At 35.6% G+C, this 18,128-nt stretch overlaps 4 protein-coding genes across 6 annotated transcripts in view; 2 read left to right on the forward strand and 2 right to left on the reverse strand.

Annotated features, from left to right (window-relative positions):
- The window catches only part of LOC149725916 (valine--tRNA ligase-like), a 32,373-nt gene extending 23,892 nt beyond the window's left edge, over nt 1-8,481 (forward strand). For both annotated transcript variants that reach the window (XM_089891661.1, XM_089891662.1), the window contains exon 26: nt 8,177-8,481. In XM_089891661.1, coding sequence (XP_089747787.1) covers nt 8,177-8,251 — 75 coding nt within the window. In that variant the 3' untranslated portion in view covers nt 8,252-8,481. The remainder of the gene's footprint in view (nt 1-8,176) is intronic.
- On the reverse strand, nt 345-7,230 carry LOC149725918 (serpin B3-like). The gene is made up of 8 exons (XM_089891708.1): nt 7,042-7,230; nt 5,620-5,829; nt 4,913-5,096; nt 4,359-4,508; nt 3,836-3,995; nt 3,210-3,343; nt 2,510-2,680; nt 345-1,868 (listed from the first exon to the last, which is right to left on the reverse strand). The coding sequence occupies exons 1-8, from the start codon at nt 7,107-7,109 to the stop codon at nt 1,704-1,706; spliced, it is 1,242 nt and encodes a 413-aa protein (XP_089747834.1). The 5' UTR covers nt 7,110-7,230; the 3' UTR covers nt 345-1,703.
- A 1,747-nt stretch (nt 8,482-10,228) lies between the features above and the next one.
- LOC149725919 (mediator of RNA polymerase II transcription subunit 31-like) lies at nt 10,229-11,462 on the reverse strand. Its single transcript, XM_089891734.1, has 2 exons — nt 11,177-11,462; nt 10,229-10,811 (listed from the first exon to the last, which is right to left on the reverse strand). Exons 1-2 carry the CDS (start codon nt 11,321-11,323, stop codon nt 10,512-10,514), a joined length of 447 nt encoding a protein of 148 aa, XP_089747860.1. The 5' UTR covers nt 11,324-11,462; the 3' UTR covers nt 10,229-10,511.
- A 1,103-nt stretch (nt 11,463-12,565) lies between these two features.
- Nucleotides 12,566-18,128, forward strand: part of LOC149725920 (uncharacterized) — a 53,909-nt gene continuing 48,346 nt past the window's right edge. For both annotated transcript variants that reach the window (XM_089891652.1, XM_089891654.1), the window contains exons 1-2: nt 12,566-12,721; nt 15,143-15,267. In XM_089891652.1, the coding sequence (XP_089747778.1) occupies nt 15,248-15,267 (20 nt within the window). In that variant the 5' untranslated portion in view covers nt 12,566-12,721; nt 15,143-15,247. The remainder of the gene's footprint in view (nt 12,722-15,142; nt 15,268-18,128) is intronic.

Genomic DNA, 18,128 nt, shown 5'->3' on the forward strand with positions numbered 1-18,128 from the left:
TAGAATGTGCATATTCAATGTTGGGGTAATGGGCCAACTCTGGCTTAAACCCCAGGTCCCATGACGTGCCTCACTGTAGGATCTCACCCATATAGAATAGAATGTGCATATACAATGTTGGGGTAATGAGCCAACTCTGGCTTAAATCCCAGGTTCCATGGCGTGTCTCACTGTAGGACCTCACCCATATAGAATAGAATGTGCATATACAATGTTGGGGTAATGGGCCAACTCTGGCCTAAATCCTAGGTTCCCTGACAGTCTTATATATTGGTATCTATAGATTATTGTGAATTCTATGACACAAAACTAGTTAACCCGACAACATAATGTTTACACACAAATATTTTTTGATCAGTTTTATTATTTTAATAACGTTCGATGCTGTGCAGTATGAGGTGTAGGTCAGTTTGTGTTGAATTATGAAGTAATTACATCAGTACATGTTTAAATATCTATAGTAATGCTTGTAATAATATGTATAGCAAGACATTTAGCATGGTAGTACAGCATATTTGCATTATAGAAAATCAGCAATGCATTATTTGTATAGTAGTACATATATATTGTAGAAATACCAAACATGTTATATTATGTATAATAAAGCATAGGCTATACCAGTAATGTATTATAGCAGTACATTAATGTATAGGAGCATTGTAATATTATATGAAATAGCAAAGCAATCTAATAAAGCTGTTCTTGCAATTCATTTTGTATACCATCGTTTGACGTCTTTATTTCTTTATAAAGATGTCCTGAACAGGCATTTAAAAATGTAGGGACAAAAATGAAATTGCAAGAAAAGTTTTGTTAGATATATATAATGTATGGCAGAAATAGTTCACACAGAAAACATATACAATATTGCGTAAAAACTGATGCAGTTGAAAACTTAATAAGATGTTTTTACTTTGACTGGTAGCAGAAGTAACAGAATACAATGTTTTATATTTGTTGAATAAATTTCTTAATTGGTTGGTAAAAGTAAAACGCATAGAAAAAGTATGGAATTGGTAATAGTAATGGAAAAGTGGTTAAATTTTAAGTTACAATGATAGAAAAGTGATTTAGTTTTTATAAACTACAAAGTTTAACTTGATGTTGGTTGTTGTTTAATTGTCGTAGTTGTTTAGCATAATAATGGAAATCAAAAACTGGTTTAATTGTGCATTATGAATTGTTGATAAAAGTTAGTGGTTGAATTAATTTCTTAAATTAATTAGCAAGTAACGGGTAGGAATAGGAATATCGAAGGTAAACAAAAACTGGTTTAATTGTATCTTATGAATAGGAATTACAAGTTCAAATTTATGTTTATTGTTCTATTAATTAATTGATTGGGCAAAGTGATACGCAATAGAAAAAGTTATATATTGGTGATACTAATTGAAAACTGGTTGATCCATGTTTTGTTGTTAATTACAAAGTTCAAATTCAGGTTTATTGTTGAATGATAGCTTTATTTAGTTATTGGTGAAGTATTGGGCAATAGAGAATGTAATGTAATGCGATATAATTATAGCCAAAGAAACCTGTTTAGTTGTAATTTATAAATAGTAATTTTCAAAGGTAAATTCTTGTTTGTTGTTGAATGATAGATTAAATATTTAGCAAGTAATGGATATTGTCAAAAGAAAACTAATTTAGTTATTTTGTTTGAACTGTGAACTCCAAGTTCAAAAGTTTGTTGTTAAATGTCGTTAATACATTGGCCTTGCCACCCTTCCCATGAACATAGGCATTTGTGTGTATTTCTCTCTTATTATTACAATGAATGGATGGTTGAACACAAGGTCAAGGTCCGAAACACTCCTGAATCCACCTTGTGCGTACGACGCGCCCGCTGTCGTCCCAGACTCGTCAACCTGTAGTTACAACCTCTTGGTTAATTTTTTAACAGAATAATGGATAGTTAGGATAAGTTGTCAAAAAAATCTTTTCTTTATAATATGGAAGGGTTCAACAACATGTAGTTATAAAGTTGGGTTGAATGAATGAATGATACTTGTTTATGCAACGGTTGTTATAACACAGGTGTTCTGTTCCATACACCTCGTGCCCGCTTACGAGTTACCACGTATGTAACTTATTTATCCTCGCATGACGGGGCAACAACAGTCGGTATAACACGGATGTTCTGTTTCATACACCTCGTGCCCGCTTATGAGCTACCACGTATGTAACCTATTTATCCTCGCATGGCGGAAAACGACAGTTGTTGTAACACAGGTGTTCTGTTTCATACACCTCGTGCCCGCTTACAAGTTACCACGTATGTAACTTATTTATCCTCGAATGGCGGTGCAATGACAGTCGTTACAACACAGGTGTTCTGTCTAATACACCTTGTGCCCGTTTATGCGTTATCACGTATGTAACTTGAGTAATTGTTTTTATGTACGGTTGACAATATAGACAACCCATTAGTGAACACTGGCTTGAAGCAATTACCGTTAAGTGTCTTGCCCAATAATGTTAAAAGTTAAACCAAAGTAGTTTTAACAACCTGTATGAATGTTTTATGGTGAGCCGATCCCAAACTGAGGTCCCCATTTGTACTGATCCCACTTAAGTCTGCCTCACCGCGCGAGAAAAGACTTTGGATTCCCATATTGTAAAGTGTTTCTTTTAAATCTGTTTCGTATTCAAGTCGAAATTTGGGCAGTCGTATAGTAACCTGTGATGTAATAATTGGTTTTATTGGAGTTACAATTATCGAGTATAGACTCATGTATAGTAGGGTAAAGGAACATGAGACACCTTCAGCATATAAGATCTAAATATCCTGAAAGTGTTTTAAACAATTAACAATGGTCTATGGAAGTGAAGATACGGTTTTATAATTCTTTGAATGTTCTATGTTTACTATTAAATGGGACGAGAAAATAGATTGAAAAGGTGTCCCATCTTCCCCACTCTACTATTCTATAGCAGATGTTTCACCAAGTCTACTCAGTCTTTTAAAAGCACTGATGATGCCAACAGTTATGTTATATCACCACAAAAATTTTATTTATATAATTTTATCAATCTAACTACCGGTTACTGTATAAACAAGTTTTTTTAATTAAAATACGTTTATAAATATTTTAAAAGATAAAAAAATTATGCTTTGCATTTATGCTAGGTAGGAGGCCATTGTTTTTTTTTTAATTTTCAAAGGGCACGGTGTAAAAAAAGTTGGGATCCCCTTCATAAACACTCACACTTATATTCTCTTGGTCTTCTGTAGCAAAATCAAAGTTTTCTTCATCAAACTGATCTTCAATTAAGTTTAAATTGTCGGCACCTCTGCTTTCAGGCAGTATTAGTTGCATAACCATTTTGTATCTGCTGGATGCTGTAGGGGGAGGGTAAAAGTTAGTACTTGATGCTGGAGAGGTAGTGTAAAAGTTAGTACTTGTAAGTTAGTATTTACTTATATGGCCGACACTTCAGTATTTTTGACAGCTGGTTTTACAAAGTGTCAACAAAACAAAAACCTTGAATTGGTTGCACCACTTTTCACAGGTGTTTATATAAGTTAAGTTGTATTTGACCGACACTTCAGTATTTTTGACAGCTGGTTTTACAAAGTGTTAACAAAACAATAACCTTGAATTAGTTGCACCACTTTTCACAGGTGTTTATATAAGTTACGTTGTATTTAACCGACACTTCAGTATTTTTGACAGCCAGTTTTACAAAGTGTCAACAAAGCAATAACCTTGAATTGGTTGCACCATTTTTCACAGGTGTTTATATAAGTTAAGTTGTATTTGACCGACCACAGTATTTTTAACAGTTCTCACATATGCTTATATACATGTATTACACAATCAGTCCCACTTACAAGTCTTAAACGGTAGTTCTACAATATGGGCTTGAAATTGCTCTGAGAACGAATGCAAGGCAAACATGGTCTGTTGAACGAAGTCCGTTTGGTATTGTTCGTTGTTTGTTGTGTAGAAAGTTGATCGTAAGTTTATTTCAAATGGTTTCTCCCATAATCCCTGTAGATGCAATAATAATGATGAATTACACGTATGTAACTTGCCATATTACAAGTTCTATGTAACTTATTTATCCTCGCATGGTGGGCAACGACAGTCGTTATAACACGGGTGTTCTGTTTCATACACCTCGTGCCAGCTTAAGAGTTACCACGTATGTAACTTATTGACCCTGCATGGCGAGGCAACGACAGTTGTTACAACACGGGTGTTCTGTTTGATACACCTCGTGCCCGCTTACGAGTTACCACGTATACCCCATATATAACTTAGCAAGAGACGATACAAACAACCCATTATCGACCAAATAGAAATTATATTCTAATTTATTTTGCACCACAGTATTAAGCCCGTTATATTCACCTTAAAATAGAGTGTAGACATGAGCACAAGCAAAGTTTCAGCGGTTACAGAATTAGGTGGAAGAGCTTCTCGTATCGTCCCGTTTGTCACTTCTTCAACCCAGGTGTTTATTTCTTGTCGAGCTCTCTCGGGGTTTCGTCGGAAAGGAACCTGAATTTAAGAAATTGCGTTTGAACTTGCCTATTTTTTCGGAAATGGCTGTTGTTTTCTATATTGGTGAGGTCATACAGTGAGGTAGGATATGGGACCTGGGGTTTACGCCAGGGATGTCAAAAAGTTTTGCAATAGAGTTAATAGGACTACTTGCGCCAAAATAAGTAAAGACATTTTTTCAGGCCGGTTGTAATAAGGCATTGCATAAAACATGTTGTGTAAAATGCAAAGTATTTATAAATCACAATATACCAAACCATCGTATGTAACTTGGTCACTGTAGGACCTCACCCATCTAGAATAGAATGTGCAATGTTTTCATTTGTTTTAGAAATGTTTAAGTATTTCTAAAACACAGTAGACAAAACCATCAAAGTATTTATTAATCACAGTAGACCGACCTTTTTAAGCTTAGCACCATAGAAATGTTCAACCCCCTTCACATAACTGGGGACAAATATGTTCCTTGATTCCCCAAACATTCGATTAACTGAAGTGAGCTCAAACCCGTGGTCTTTTTGGTGAACCTGGTGCAACATCTTCTGATATAAACGAGGGACTTTGGCTTGGTTGAAGTTGCCGGACCTGGAGTTTGGTTCGATTTAAATTTTGTTTGATTTTGGGATTTAGGCCAGAGTTGGCCCATTACCCCAACATTTTATATGCACATTCTATATGGGTGAGGTCCTACAGTGAGGCATGCCATGGGACCTGAGATTTAGGCCAGAGTTGGCCATTACCCTAACATTGTATATGCACATTCTATTCTATATGGGTGAGGTCCTACAGTGAGGCATGCCATGGGACTTAAAAAGTCTTTATTTTACTAAATGTATCATCAAAAACTGTTGGCATTATTAGTTCTTGTAAAAAACTGGGTAGGAAAAGACGGTAGTCTTGCCAAATATCGGACCAAACATCTGAAATACACTACGTTTTTATATCAGATGAGCCACTAATATAAACAGTGGGTATAAAATCTGGTAAAAACGTAGTGTATTACAGACTTTCGTTTGCTGCGCAACTTTTGGTTATACCAGATGAGCCGCTAAATGATTATTAACATTAAGCTTGGTAGCTGAAGTAATGAATAAATTTATTTTCTTACGTTGAAAGTTGTGTGTAGCCAAGCGTGTCCATTATTTCCCTTGCCGTGGTTGAGTGGGCGCCATATAAGGTCATAGACAACCCAGCGGACACTGCGTACGGAGAAATAAAAAAGTTTTCTTGCTCGGGGGTCGTCCTCGCTACCTCCATGAAAAGCCTGTGCGCGAATAACTTGTTCGCGATTGCCGTTAACCTCCATTTGCTGATGACTCTGTGATAGTGAGGGTTAGGTGGTTAGGCAGTGAGCATGAGGTGTATAAAGCCACCATGTATGGTGTGCAACACCCATTTTTTAACCTGACAGTGAGCATGAGGTGTATGAATGAACACACCATGTGTGTCTGGTGTATAAGAAGACACCCATGTTATAACTTGACAGTAAGCATGAAGTGTATGAATACACCATGTGTGCCTTGTGTATAAAGTACTGTATGCTATTAATCTCATTTTCTGACTCAACTCTAAAACATAGTTGATTACGGAAGCGAAGATTAAAAAAGTGGTTTAAACCAAAAGACAGGATGACAAAACTACAGTCTTTAAATTATGGTTAAAACATATTTATATTTAGTTGTAAGAAGTGTGGTCGCTACACCTAGCAGACAAACAACGAGCCAGTTATGTTTAAATATTATTTCGAAAATTAATTAACTGTATTAATGTTTTAATTAATTACAAGGTGTATGAAACAGATCGTACATGTTATGACTGTCAGTGCTCCGCCTTGCGAGGATAAATAAGTTACATACGTGGTAAATCGTAAGCGGGCACGAGGTGTATGAAACAGAACACCCAAGTTATAACGACTGTTGTTGCCCGCCATGCGAGGATAAATAAGTTACATACGCGGTAACTTGTAAGCGGGCACGAGGTGTATGAAACAGAACACCCAAGTTATAACGACTGTCGTTGCCCGCCATGCGAGGATAAATAAGTTACATACATGGTAACTTGAAGGCAGGCACGAGGTGTATGAAACAGAACACCCGTGTTATAACGACTTTCGTTGCCCCGTCATGCGAGGATAAATAAGTTACATACGCGGTAACTTGTAAGCGGGCACGAGGTGTATGAAACAGAACACCCAAGTTATAACGACTGTCGTTGCCCGCCATGCGAGGATAAATAAGTTACATACGTGGTAACTCGTAAGCGGGCACGAGGTGTATGAAACAGAACACCCGTGTTATAACGAGTGTCGTTGCCCCGCCATGCGAGGATAAATAAGTTACACACGTGGTAACTTGTAAACAAGCATGAGGTGTATGAAACAGAACACCCAAGTTATAACGACTGTCGTTGACCGCCATGCGAGGATAAATAAGTTACATACGTGGTAACTTGTAAACAAGCATGAGGTGTATGAAACAGAACACCCATGTAACTCCTATTTTAATTAAATATTATTAACTCTATAAATTACCTGGTTCTTTTTGCTTCATTAAACCCAGCACTTACTAACAAAACAAAACACAGAAAAATAAACCTCATTTTTGTAATTTTACTTTTACAGAATTAACTTTCACAATTTAACATTCTCCTCTGCCAAACTCCCTTTAATACTTTACCAATCAATGCTTACATCCTTACAGGAAGTAATAGCTTCTCAACATTACCATAAATATATAATTAACTTGTATCAATTGTATCCTTACGGCCAGTGTTGCCACATGAAAAATTCTTCAAATTAAAAAAAAATAATAATAATTTCAAGTAAAGTTTTGTTGCTTAATAGATTAATGTAACATTTTCCTTTTTTTTTCAAAACATCAATTTCATTTACTTTTTAGCTTTTATTGCTTTTTGAAATTGAAATATTCAAACAATTATTTATTTTCGTAGATTTTTTGCACAAAAATTTAAAATATTTAAAATGGCATTTTTACAGTTTTTGTGAAACACTAAGATTTCTTCAATTTTTATCTGGCAACACTGCGAACGCCTGAATGGCGTTTCCTGCCTCGATTTGCGTCATTTACGTCAATCGGAAAGTTTAAATTTCACGCACCTTGTATGCTACTTATGATGTCATATTCGCTCATATCCAAATTTGTAACGAACTCGTAAACGTACGAGATTTCTTTTTTTTATATTAGGAAAATTACCTAATATATTTTTTTATATTAGGAAAATTAACTTGGTTAGAGTGCTTGAACTAGGGGTTACCGGGTTCGAGGCTCGTTGCTGCTACAGTTGTAGGCGTGTATGGTCTTCGACAAGACACTTAATGGCAATTAGTTGTTGGTCATACCATGAATCACCGGCAAAGTTACAAAGTTACGGCAAAGTTACATTTGTGGTAACTGGTAAGCTGGCACGAGGTGTTTGAAACAGAACACCCGTGTTATAACGGCTGTCGTTGCCCCTCCATGCGAGGATAAATAAGTTACAAACGTGGTAACTCGTAAGTGGGCGAGAGGTGTATGAGAATAATGGGTTTAATGCTTGATTCTGCCACAGTTGTTGGTATATGTTTCCATTATTGTAAACACCTCAATATTTAAACTTATCTTAGCTCTGTTACCATGACATTAATAATAGAAATCTTATATTTTCAGGTTCAACAAATAATTGGGGAAGTTGAAAAAATGAAAACTGCAGAAGAAGAGTTCAGGAGAATGCTTAGTGCTTGATTGTTACATTTGATAGGGATTGTGTTTAAATTGAAGCTATGGTGATGTCATAATAGGGGTTTATTATAGAACAATACTCATTATCCATCATGTGTGATTTAGTTTTTCATTTTTTTCCGGGAAATTTTATGTGTGTTGGTCTAAAAGTAATATGATGTCATAATTGATAAGTTTAATAGCAATGGTGTAATACAAAACTTGATATTTAATTTAAATAACATTTTGAGCAGTTTACAGGTTTTTCAATAAAGATGCTTCAACATCATTAAAATAATTGAGGTGAAATTGCCCTCAAGACACCCTTGATGTGGTGCCTATTTCGGATTTCTAAATTTTCTATTATATTTTGGACTAGACATAGTTTAGGTATAACCAGGCTTAGATTTCATTCTTACCAACTAGAACCCGTACACCTTGTGCCAACTAATAAGTTGCCATGAATTCAACTTTGCGTCATTTACGTCAATCGGAAAGTTTAAATTTCACGCACCTTGTATGCTACTTATGATGTCATATTCGCTCATATCCAAATTTGTAACGAACTCGTAAACGTACGAGATTTCTTTTTTTTATATTAGGAAAATTACCTATGAAATCTAAGCCTGGTTATATTGCCATGAATTCAACTTTGTGAATGGTTATTTTTTGGATATTTTTATGTGTGATCAGTTTTAACTTTAAACTTTTAATGTATTTTTATTCTAAACAGAGAGTAGAGTAAGAAAGGCCAGAGTACCTTGGAATTCGGCCAGAGTTGCTCTTTATAAATATTTTAGTTTACAGTAGCAGGGATGTACATTTAGTTGCTTTGTGGATTTACTTATAGTCCTAGAAGATACTCTTATAGCAGGAACCTAAAAATAAATAAAGATTCCAGATCAGCGGTCCAGTAGTAACTTTAAACCTAGATGAAATTCGTTATTTAAACTCCTTTGTTTTCTAAATGACCTGATAGTTTGGGCAGCACAGGCCTTGTAGCATGATCATAATGAAGTTAATAGTAGCAAAGCATTATATTTGTCAGTGTTACTCTTATTTTAGTATTCTATATGGGTAAGGCCAAAGTTAGTATAGACCGGGTAAGGCATGCCATGGAACCTGGGATTTAGTCCAGAGTTGGCTCATTACCCCAACATTGTATATGCACATTCTATTCTATATGGGTGAGGTCCTACAGTAAGGCACGCCATGGGACCTGGGATTTAGGCCAGAGTTGGCTCATTACCCCAACATTGTATATGCACATTCTATTTTATATGGGTGAGGTCCTACAGTAAGGCACGCCATGGGACCTGGGATTTAGGCCAGAGTTGGCTCATTACCCCAACATTGTATATGCACATTCTATTTTATATGGGTGAATTCCTACAGTGAGGCATGCCATGGGACCTGGGATTTAGGCCAGAGTTGGCCCATTACCCCAACATTGTATATGCACATTCCATTCTATATGGGTAAGGTCTTACAGTGAGGCATGTCATGGGACCTGGGATTTAGACCAGAGTTGGCCCATTACCCCAACATTGTATATGTACATTCTATTATATATGGAGTAGGTCCTACAGTGAGGCATGCCATGGGACCTGGGATTTAGACCAGAGTTGTCCATTACCCCAACATTGTATATGCACATTCTATTCTATATGGGTGAGGTCCTACAGTGAGGCATGTCATGGGACCTGAGACTTAGGCCAGAGTTGTCCATTACCCCAACATTGTATATGCACATTCTATATGGGTGAGGTCCTACAGTGAGACACGCCATGGGATCTGGGATTTAGACCAGAGTTGGCCCATTACCCCAACATTGTATATGCACATTCTATTCTATATGGGTGAGGTTCTACAGTGAGACATGCCATGGGACCTGGGATTTAGGCCACATTTGCCCATTACCCCAACATTGTATATGCACATTCCATATAGATGAGGTCCTACAGTGAGGATTTAAGCAAGGAGCCCAAATAACGTAACTAATATTTTCAGTTTATTTTATTGGGGGAAATAATAACAAAAAGATAAAGTCAAATTTATTCATAATCCCATTAAGAAAATAAGTTATTATCAAATCAAACAACAGCATTAAAGTTGCCATGATTTTATTTGTTGTCTGGAATCCCGATAAACAACAATATATTAAATAACGTTAAGTTTTTTGCTAGGTTGATTTGAAACTCCTCAATTTTAATTATTTGTTGCGTTATCTTGGATATCCTAAATAACTAATAACACAGTAAATGTTGCATTTATTCATTTATTATCAAGTTTTCTGTTGTGGTTGATTTAAAACGCCTCTGTTTTCATTGTTTTGTCCGGTTTGTCTTGCTTGTTCGACCATGCTCTGCTGTACTCGAATTCTCTTCCTTGTGTAAAACTGCCAATGTAGTAACATCTGGTCTTCGATAAACTTTGCGCATGGTGCGTTAACCAGCTCATTTCTAAACTCCTGGTGTTGTAAAAGCTCAAGCATGTGAAGGCATTGTGGGTAGCGAAGATACTTCACGTATTCCGGCTCTTTCCAGTATAGTAAATACTCAAGGTAGTTTACAAATGTGGATTCCTGTGAGAAAAGAAGTTCGATTTAATTTTGTGTTGTTGGGCACTTTTTGAAATTATAAATTTTATTTATTTTAATTTGATAGCGAAGATTGACTCCAAAATGACACTCAACCAATGCGTAATGACTAAACATGGTTTTAAAAAGTATCAATAAAATTTAAACTGAAAAACAAATATACTATTGCTTTGTATGTGGTGAATAAACAGCTGGTTTAGCTTGTTATACAGTTTGGTAATGCTATTTTTCGGTAGTACTTAAGCTTAATTTAGACCTGTGTTTTAAATGTCAATGCTAAATGTATAACATGTATTAAACGTGAGATAAATACTTTTTTTGTAAGAATTGTAGGGAAATATGATAATTACCTTGAAATATCCCCGTTGGGCGATAAAATTTAGATAATTGGGGTTAGAGAGACATTGTACGAATTCTAATTCGACTTGAAAACGTACAGAATCGTCGTTTAGGTTAATTGACTTTTGCCCAAGCATTGCAGGCAATTGTTGCGCCATTTAAAGAGATTTAGGTATTACTGGGTGAAATTTTTAATTTATTACAACTAAAATTAAAAAAACATTTTAATTTTAATATAAACTATAACTTTTAGCAGTTTTTGTTTGTAAATAATAAAAACAAAATTTAGATATCTATGTTTTTGGCGCTTTTTTAGAATTCCAGAGTAGGGTAATCACCTAAGGTGTAATAAAATGGGGACAAAATAATTAATACATACACCGTAAATTTTTTAATATTATATTATTTTTTGATTTACAGTAAAATTTGTATACCAAGTCTCCAAATCTGTTTCCTATATAGGCGCTCTATGTTTTACACACGATAACGACCAACGCCGAGCTTCGAACACGTTACCTTCTAGTTTATACAAACTTTAGGAACTGAAAAAGTTTATTGGCTAATTGGATAGTTTTTGGGTTTGTAATAAACCTTTTATATGGCGTTAACCAATTTTAAGTTATTCAGTTCTATATTTAATTAAATATTAATTAAATAATTGAATTCTCTCCGCATCCATTACGTCACCATAGCTGCTCTAAAGCGCCCACTGACGGAAAAGGATTTATAAAATTCCTACCACTTGTTGAAAACAAAGCGATGTTTGCAGTTACAGTTTGGAAAACAAAGCTTTCGTGTTTGCTAAACGGCTTGAGGTTAAATTTTGTTTGTTTTAGCCGGTATTAATTGCTTAAGGTAAACTTAGACATAACCTGCATAGTTGTTAAGGCTTGTTTGTAGTTGTTGGGTGTTAATAAAACCGCGTAATAACAGTAAATACGCTAGCTGTAACGTTTGCATATTTGTTGCCAGTGTTGGCCGTTTTGTGCGAAAAATAAATAGTATTACGGTATAACAGAAAGTATTAGCTGTATATGCTTGGGTAAAGTTGTCATATAGTATTCATAACCGCCATTTTAATGACTTTTTGTTGAATAGCATATAGTTTTTGCTAGGATAAAAACTTTTTATGTTGTTTCATGCAATTTTTGGCAAGGGTAAAAACGAGTAGGATAGCCAGATAGGTATATAATCATGATGTAGATGTAGTATTGTGTAGCTAGTGGTCATTTGAATTTTAGTGCTGTGGCCCAGTGGTTAGGACTCTAGGAGCTTGTATTGTAAAAGGATGCCGGTTTGGAGCTTGAAATTTATCAGCTTATGTGTCCTTGGGCAAGACGCTTAACGGTAATTACTCCAACCCAGTGGCCACTAATAGGCTGTCTAAATTGTCAGCCATAGAGAAAAACAATCACCCACAAAGTTACATATTGGACATTTTTAATGTAGACAGATAATTCTTTATTTTGTATTTCCAGATGTTTATATAACTATATGTGAATGGTGATAAATTTAATGCCAAGAAATGGACATGAGAGGATGGCTTGCAGTGTGTGGTGAGCGTTGTGTGGATTTACGTTTAATTTACAATAATAAGTCTGTTATCTGCTAAACAGAACTAGTAATTTCTCTATTTTTTTGTCACTTTATCCTGTCTTTTTGTTTTAAATGTGTTTTTTTTCTTCGCTACATAATTGAAGAGACAAATAAAATTATTGTTATTCAATGACTACTAACCCCTGCTCTCTAACACTTTCCACCAGGCCTGATATTTAACTTACCCGAGAAATCTTCATTAGTTTCCACATTTGCATTTAATTTACATGAATGTTGTTTACATGCTAAGTGCAAAAGTTCATAGGAGGTATAAGGTTCATAACACCTGGGAACTTCCAAAGCCCTGTTTTGATCTAGAATATATTGGTGCGAAAACGCAAAATACCAGTCAATTAATCCAGTTACATACGTGGTAACTTGTAAGCAGGCACAAGGTATATAAAACAGAACACCCGTGTTATAACACTGTCATTGCCCCGCCATGCGAGGATAAATAAGTTACATATGTGGTAACTTGTAAGCAGGCACGAGGTGTATGAAACAGAACACCTGTGTTATAACGACTGTCATTTCCCCGCCATGCGAGGATAAATAAGTTACATATGTGGTAACTTGTAAGCTGACACGAGGTGTATGAAACAGAACACCCGTGTTATAACGACTGTCATTTCCCCGCCATGCGAGGATAAATAAGTTACATATGTGGTAACTTGTAAGCAGGCACGAGGTGTATGAAACAGAACACCCGTGTTATAACACTGTCATTGCCCCGCCATGCGAGGATAAATAAGTTACATATGTGGTAACTTGTAAGCTGACACGAGGTGTATGAAACAGAACACCCGTGTTATAACGACTGTCATTTCCCCGCCATGCGAGGATAAATAAGTTACATATGTGGTAACTTGTAAGCTGACACGAGGTGTATGAAACAGAACATCCGTGTTATAACGACTGTCATTGCCCCGCCATGCGAGGATAAATAAGTTGCATATGTGGTAACTTGTAAGCTGACACGAGGTGTATGAAACAGAACAACCGTGTTATAACGACTGTCATTGCCCCGCCATGCGAGGATAAATAAGTTACATATGTGGTAACTTGTAAGCTGACACGAGGTGTATGAAACAGAACACTATTGTAATAACGACTGTCGTTGCCCCGCCATGCGAGGATAAATAAGTTACATACGTGGTAACTTGTAAGTGGGCACGAGGTGTATGAAACAGAACACCCGTGTTATAACGACTGTCATTTCCCCGCCATGCGAGGATAAATAAGTTACATACATTAAGAAGCCTATCATAATTTAGTTTAGGCAAAATAGAACTACTAGCAAAAATTTAAGAGTAAAAATCTCCATAATAAATGCCCTTTTAAAACACCGAAGGTGCAAAAACACCTATTGTTGTGGAAAAAACTACACACTCATTGTAGTGGCTTGTGGAAAGTGTATTCTAAATTTAACACCGGTAACCTAAACTAAATATACATAAATTAATCGACTACTATGTTACAACCTCAGAAAGTGCGGGAAAATTCAAATTAGTTTAAATATAAATAATCCAGGAAGTAAATTAGGAAGTTGTTGGTCTCAATTACTCCTGCAGTACAGTTGTGTATAATACAACGTCGCTTGCCTCGGTGTAAAAAGAACAAACAAAGAAATATCTACACCCAGCATTGTTCAGCGCAGTCTATGTTTTCACCCAAAACTTTATCTTTTGGCAATTATTAAAAATATAAAAAACTGAGGCCAAAGCCTTACTGAAGACCTCACACATATAGAATAGAATCTCTATTACTGAGTGTCTATAAACTGCCCCAGTGGGGTCTAGATGGTAGCACCCTGGGTGTTGGGGTAATAGACCTACATCCCAGGTCTCAGGTGTGCCTTACTGAAGACCTCACACATATAGAATAGAATCTCTATTACTGAGTGTCTATAAACTGCCCCAGTGGGGTCTAGATGGTAGCACCCTGGGTGTTGGGGTAATAGACCTACACCCCAGGTCTTAGGTGTGCCTCACTGAAGACCTCACACATATAGAATAGAATCTCTATTACTGAGTGTCTATAAACTGCCCCAGTGGGGTCTAGATGGTAGCACCCTGGGTGTTGGGGTAATATACCCACATCCCAGGTTTCAGGTGTGCCTTACTGAAGACCTCACCCTTATAGAATAGAATCTCTATTATTGAGTGTCTATAAACTGCCCCAGTGGGGTCTAGATGGTAGCCCCCTGGGTGTTGGGGTAATATACCCACATCCCAGGTCTCAGGTGTGCCTTACTGAAGACCTCACCCTTGTAGAATAGAATCTCTATTACTGAGTGTCTATAAACTGCCTAAGTGGGGTCTAGATGGTAGCACCCTGAGTGTATCGTATGTAATGTAAAAAACCTTATTATGACATCACAGATATCCAAGGCCTCCCAAGTCATCGGTTGTCATGCGGACAGCTAGCATCTGGTGTATGGTCAACAAAATATTGCGTTCTTGCGGAGCAGAAGTTGTGGATCTTGGATGAAAGCGATGTTGAAACGGTGGGATTATATTTACTATATATTGTATTGTTATGCTACTGTTTATACTTCTATCTGTCTGTTGTCTTCAAGGGCGTATTCAGGAATTTAGGGGGACTGCAAGTTTTTGCCTAGAAAACGGACACGTATAAAACGTAACATGCTCAATAAAAACATACCTTGACTGACATAAATAATAACCCACATAAAAAAATATTTTTTTAATTATTTTTTTAATTATTTTTCTAAATTCAAAGGGAGGGGAGGCAGACCCTCGTGTGTCTGCCCCTGGTTGTGTTGCGTAACCGCCACAAGCTTTGCTATATTAAGACGGTAAATTGAATACATTGTGAGTTGTGACCATTGTATTAATATGCTACCGTTTTTGCTTTTCTCTGTCTGTCTGTTGTGTCGTATGCAGCATCAGAAGTATTGTTATATTGAAATGGTAACCTCGTTAAGAATATGTGATTACCTTTATACGTTGGTATTGCACTTTTTGTGGTTATAAAAGGGTGGGCTTAAGGAATAATTATACCAACATTATCATTGTTATCAACAAAGGATTTAGAGAAAAACCGGAATCAAAATGCGACTATTATAAAGCTTATCATTTTCAGGGAAGTTGTTGGGTTTATGATATTAAAAAAGCCAAACTGGGGTTTTCTGGGCCAATAAATACATTGTAATTATGTCTATATTCATTCTAGTTAAAATTGAAAATGAGTATTTAAAATTAAAATATCTTTTTATTGTTATTTTAAACTTCACCATCACATTCAAAATGCTACTAATATGTAGCCTAGCATATTTAGAGATATAAAGAAACTCAAACTTGTGTTTCTAAGCTACTAAATTTATTGCAATTTCAATATTTATTCCAGTAAAAGCTTTATACAAAGAAAAAAAAAACATTAAAAAAGATATATATTTGCTTTTATTGTCATTTTAAATTTAACCATCATACATCTAGCCAGGTACGCCCATATATAATTAACAATCCCAAAAATGAATATAAATACTGATCATTCAAACACCCATACAATACAACACGCACAACACATACAAATATAGTGCAGCTTAATTCGTAGTAATACAAGCGTGTAATATGAAACTATCCGCTCTTTTACTCCAGCCACCGTTTTAAACATTCTATTTTAAGCCCAGTTTGATTGACAGGTCAATTTGCAAATCGCGCAATACATGGTAGCATGGTGGGTTCTGCAGGTCAACTGTGGTTAGTAATGGTTTCAATTGAAGGTTTTGGTGGTTTTTTAGGTGCAATGAGGTAGATTTTTTGATCAAATTTTTAATTAGTTGTATTTTGGCTTTGTGGTTAGGCATAGGTCATTTTAGTGCGTTCGTTTTTTTTTTTTATTTTTTTTTATTTTAGAACAATGAATATAAATACAAGTGTGAAGTATACGTTGGTTGTTTAGGTGGATTATTAGACAAACAAAATCTAATTGCAGTTTTTGGTTAAGTTAAAGTTATTTAGGTTTCCAAACAAACTAAAGGTATCAGTTAAAAAGTAATTGTAAACAGAGGATAATTTACATAAATCGTAAATGATATAAAATATCGTGAATAAACATAATATAATTAAATATACATCAATCCAAAGGTATTGATAACTATTTATTATTGGCACTGTGTAACTTGTAATTACTATCTAATTACGAATGGTGCAAATAGAATAATAAAATATACTGTTATTAAACATAACGCAATCAAATATACATATATATATAAATCAACACTTAGATAAGGTATTTAATGCGTCAATATACATTGCACAACGTCGGTATGATTCACACACTTCATGCTCACGTTGCATGGCTCGGCCCGCAGACAAATGACATTTGTAGAAACAAGATTATCTTCATCTGTGGTATTTAACGCGCACGTTTATAACTGAATCTGATTGTGGTTGGCTTAGATATGTACATGTTTACTTGTCAGTGCAACTGTAGTATGGTTTATAAAGTTGGGTAGATGTTGCGTTATTTGTTTTTGGAAAAGATGTGTTGAATCTACTGCAGGCTAGATGATTCAAGGTTATTGTTTTGCTGATGTTTTGTGAAATAATGTTGACAGTTTTACAAAGTGTCAACAAACAATAACCTTAAAATGGTTGCACCACTTTTTACAGGTGTTTATATAAGTTAAGCTGTATTTGACCGACACTTAAGTATTTTTGACAGCTAGTTTTACAAAGTGTTAACAAAACAATAACCTTGAATTGGTTGCACCACTTTTTACAGGTGTTTGTATAAGTTAAGTTGTATTTGAAAGACACTTGTAGTGCAACCAATTCAAGGTTATTGTTTTGTCGACACTTTGTAAAACTACGGAAGAAATACCAAAGTGTCGATCAAATACAACTATAATTTGATATATTTTGCTGCTTATATTAGATTTCACACAAAATATTCGTTAGAATAAAGCTAACATTAAATTTACGAGAACAGCAATTTCAAAACTATATTCTGCCTCTTTAGAAACAGCAGCTGAATAACATATTTCCGGGAAACATAAAACACGTGTGACATATTTATAGGATGTTATTGTCATATGATGTATTAAGAAGATTAATCGAACAACAACACCGTGTTACTGCTTAATCCTGTGCATTGTTATGGTTCATACAATTCTTAAGACCTTGCATTTAGAACGCTTGCATTTATGTTGTTGTTTTCGTTTGTGACGAAGCGTTTGTCGTCGGTATTTCCCTCGACTTTGCATGGGCCAGGATGTCTGGTGTTCCAGTAAGGTTTAGGCATTACATCCTGGCTGTGGCTCAATCTTAGCATTTAGTTTGCACACGCACCTAATGCATGCGTTTATGACTAGCAACGACAACTGGTCTATAGTTTAGCATT

The sequence above is a fragment of the Ciona robusta genome, chromosome 13 (assembly GCF_009617815.1).
Source record: "Ciona robusta chromosome 13, ASM961781v2".
NCBI lineage: Eukaryota > Metazoa > Chordata > Ascidiacea > Phlebobranchia > Cionidae > Ciona > Ciona robusta.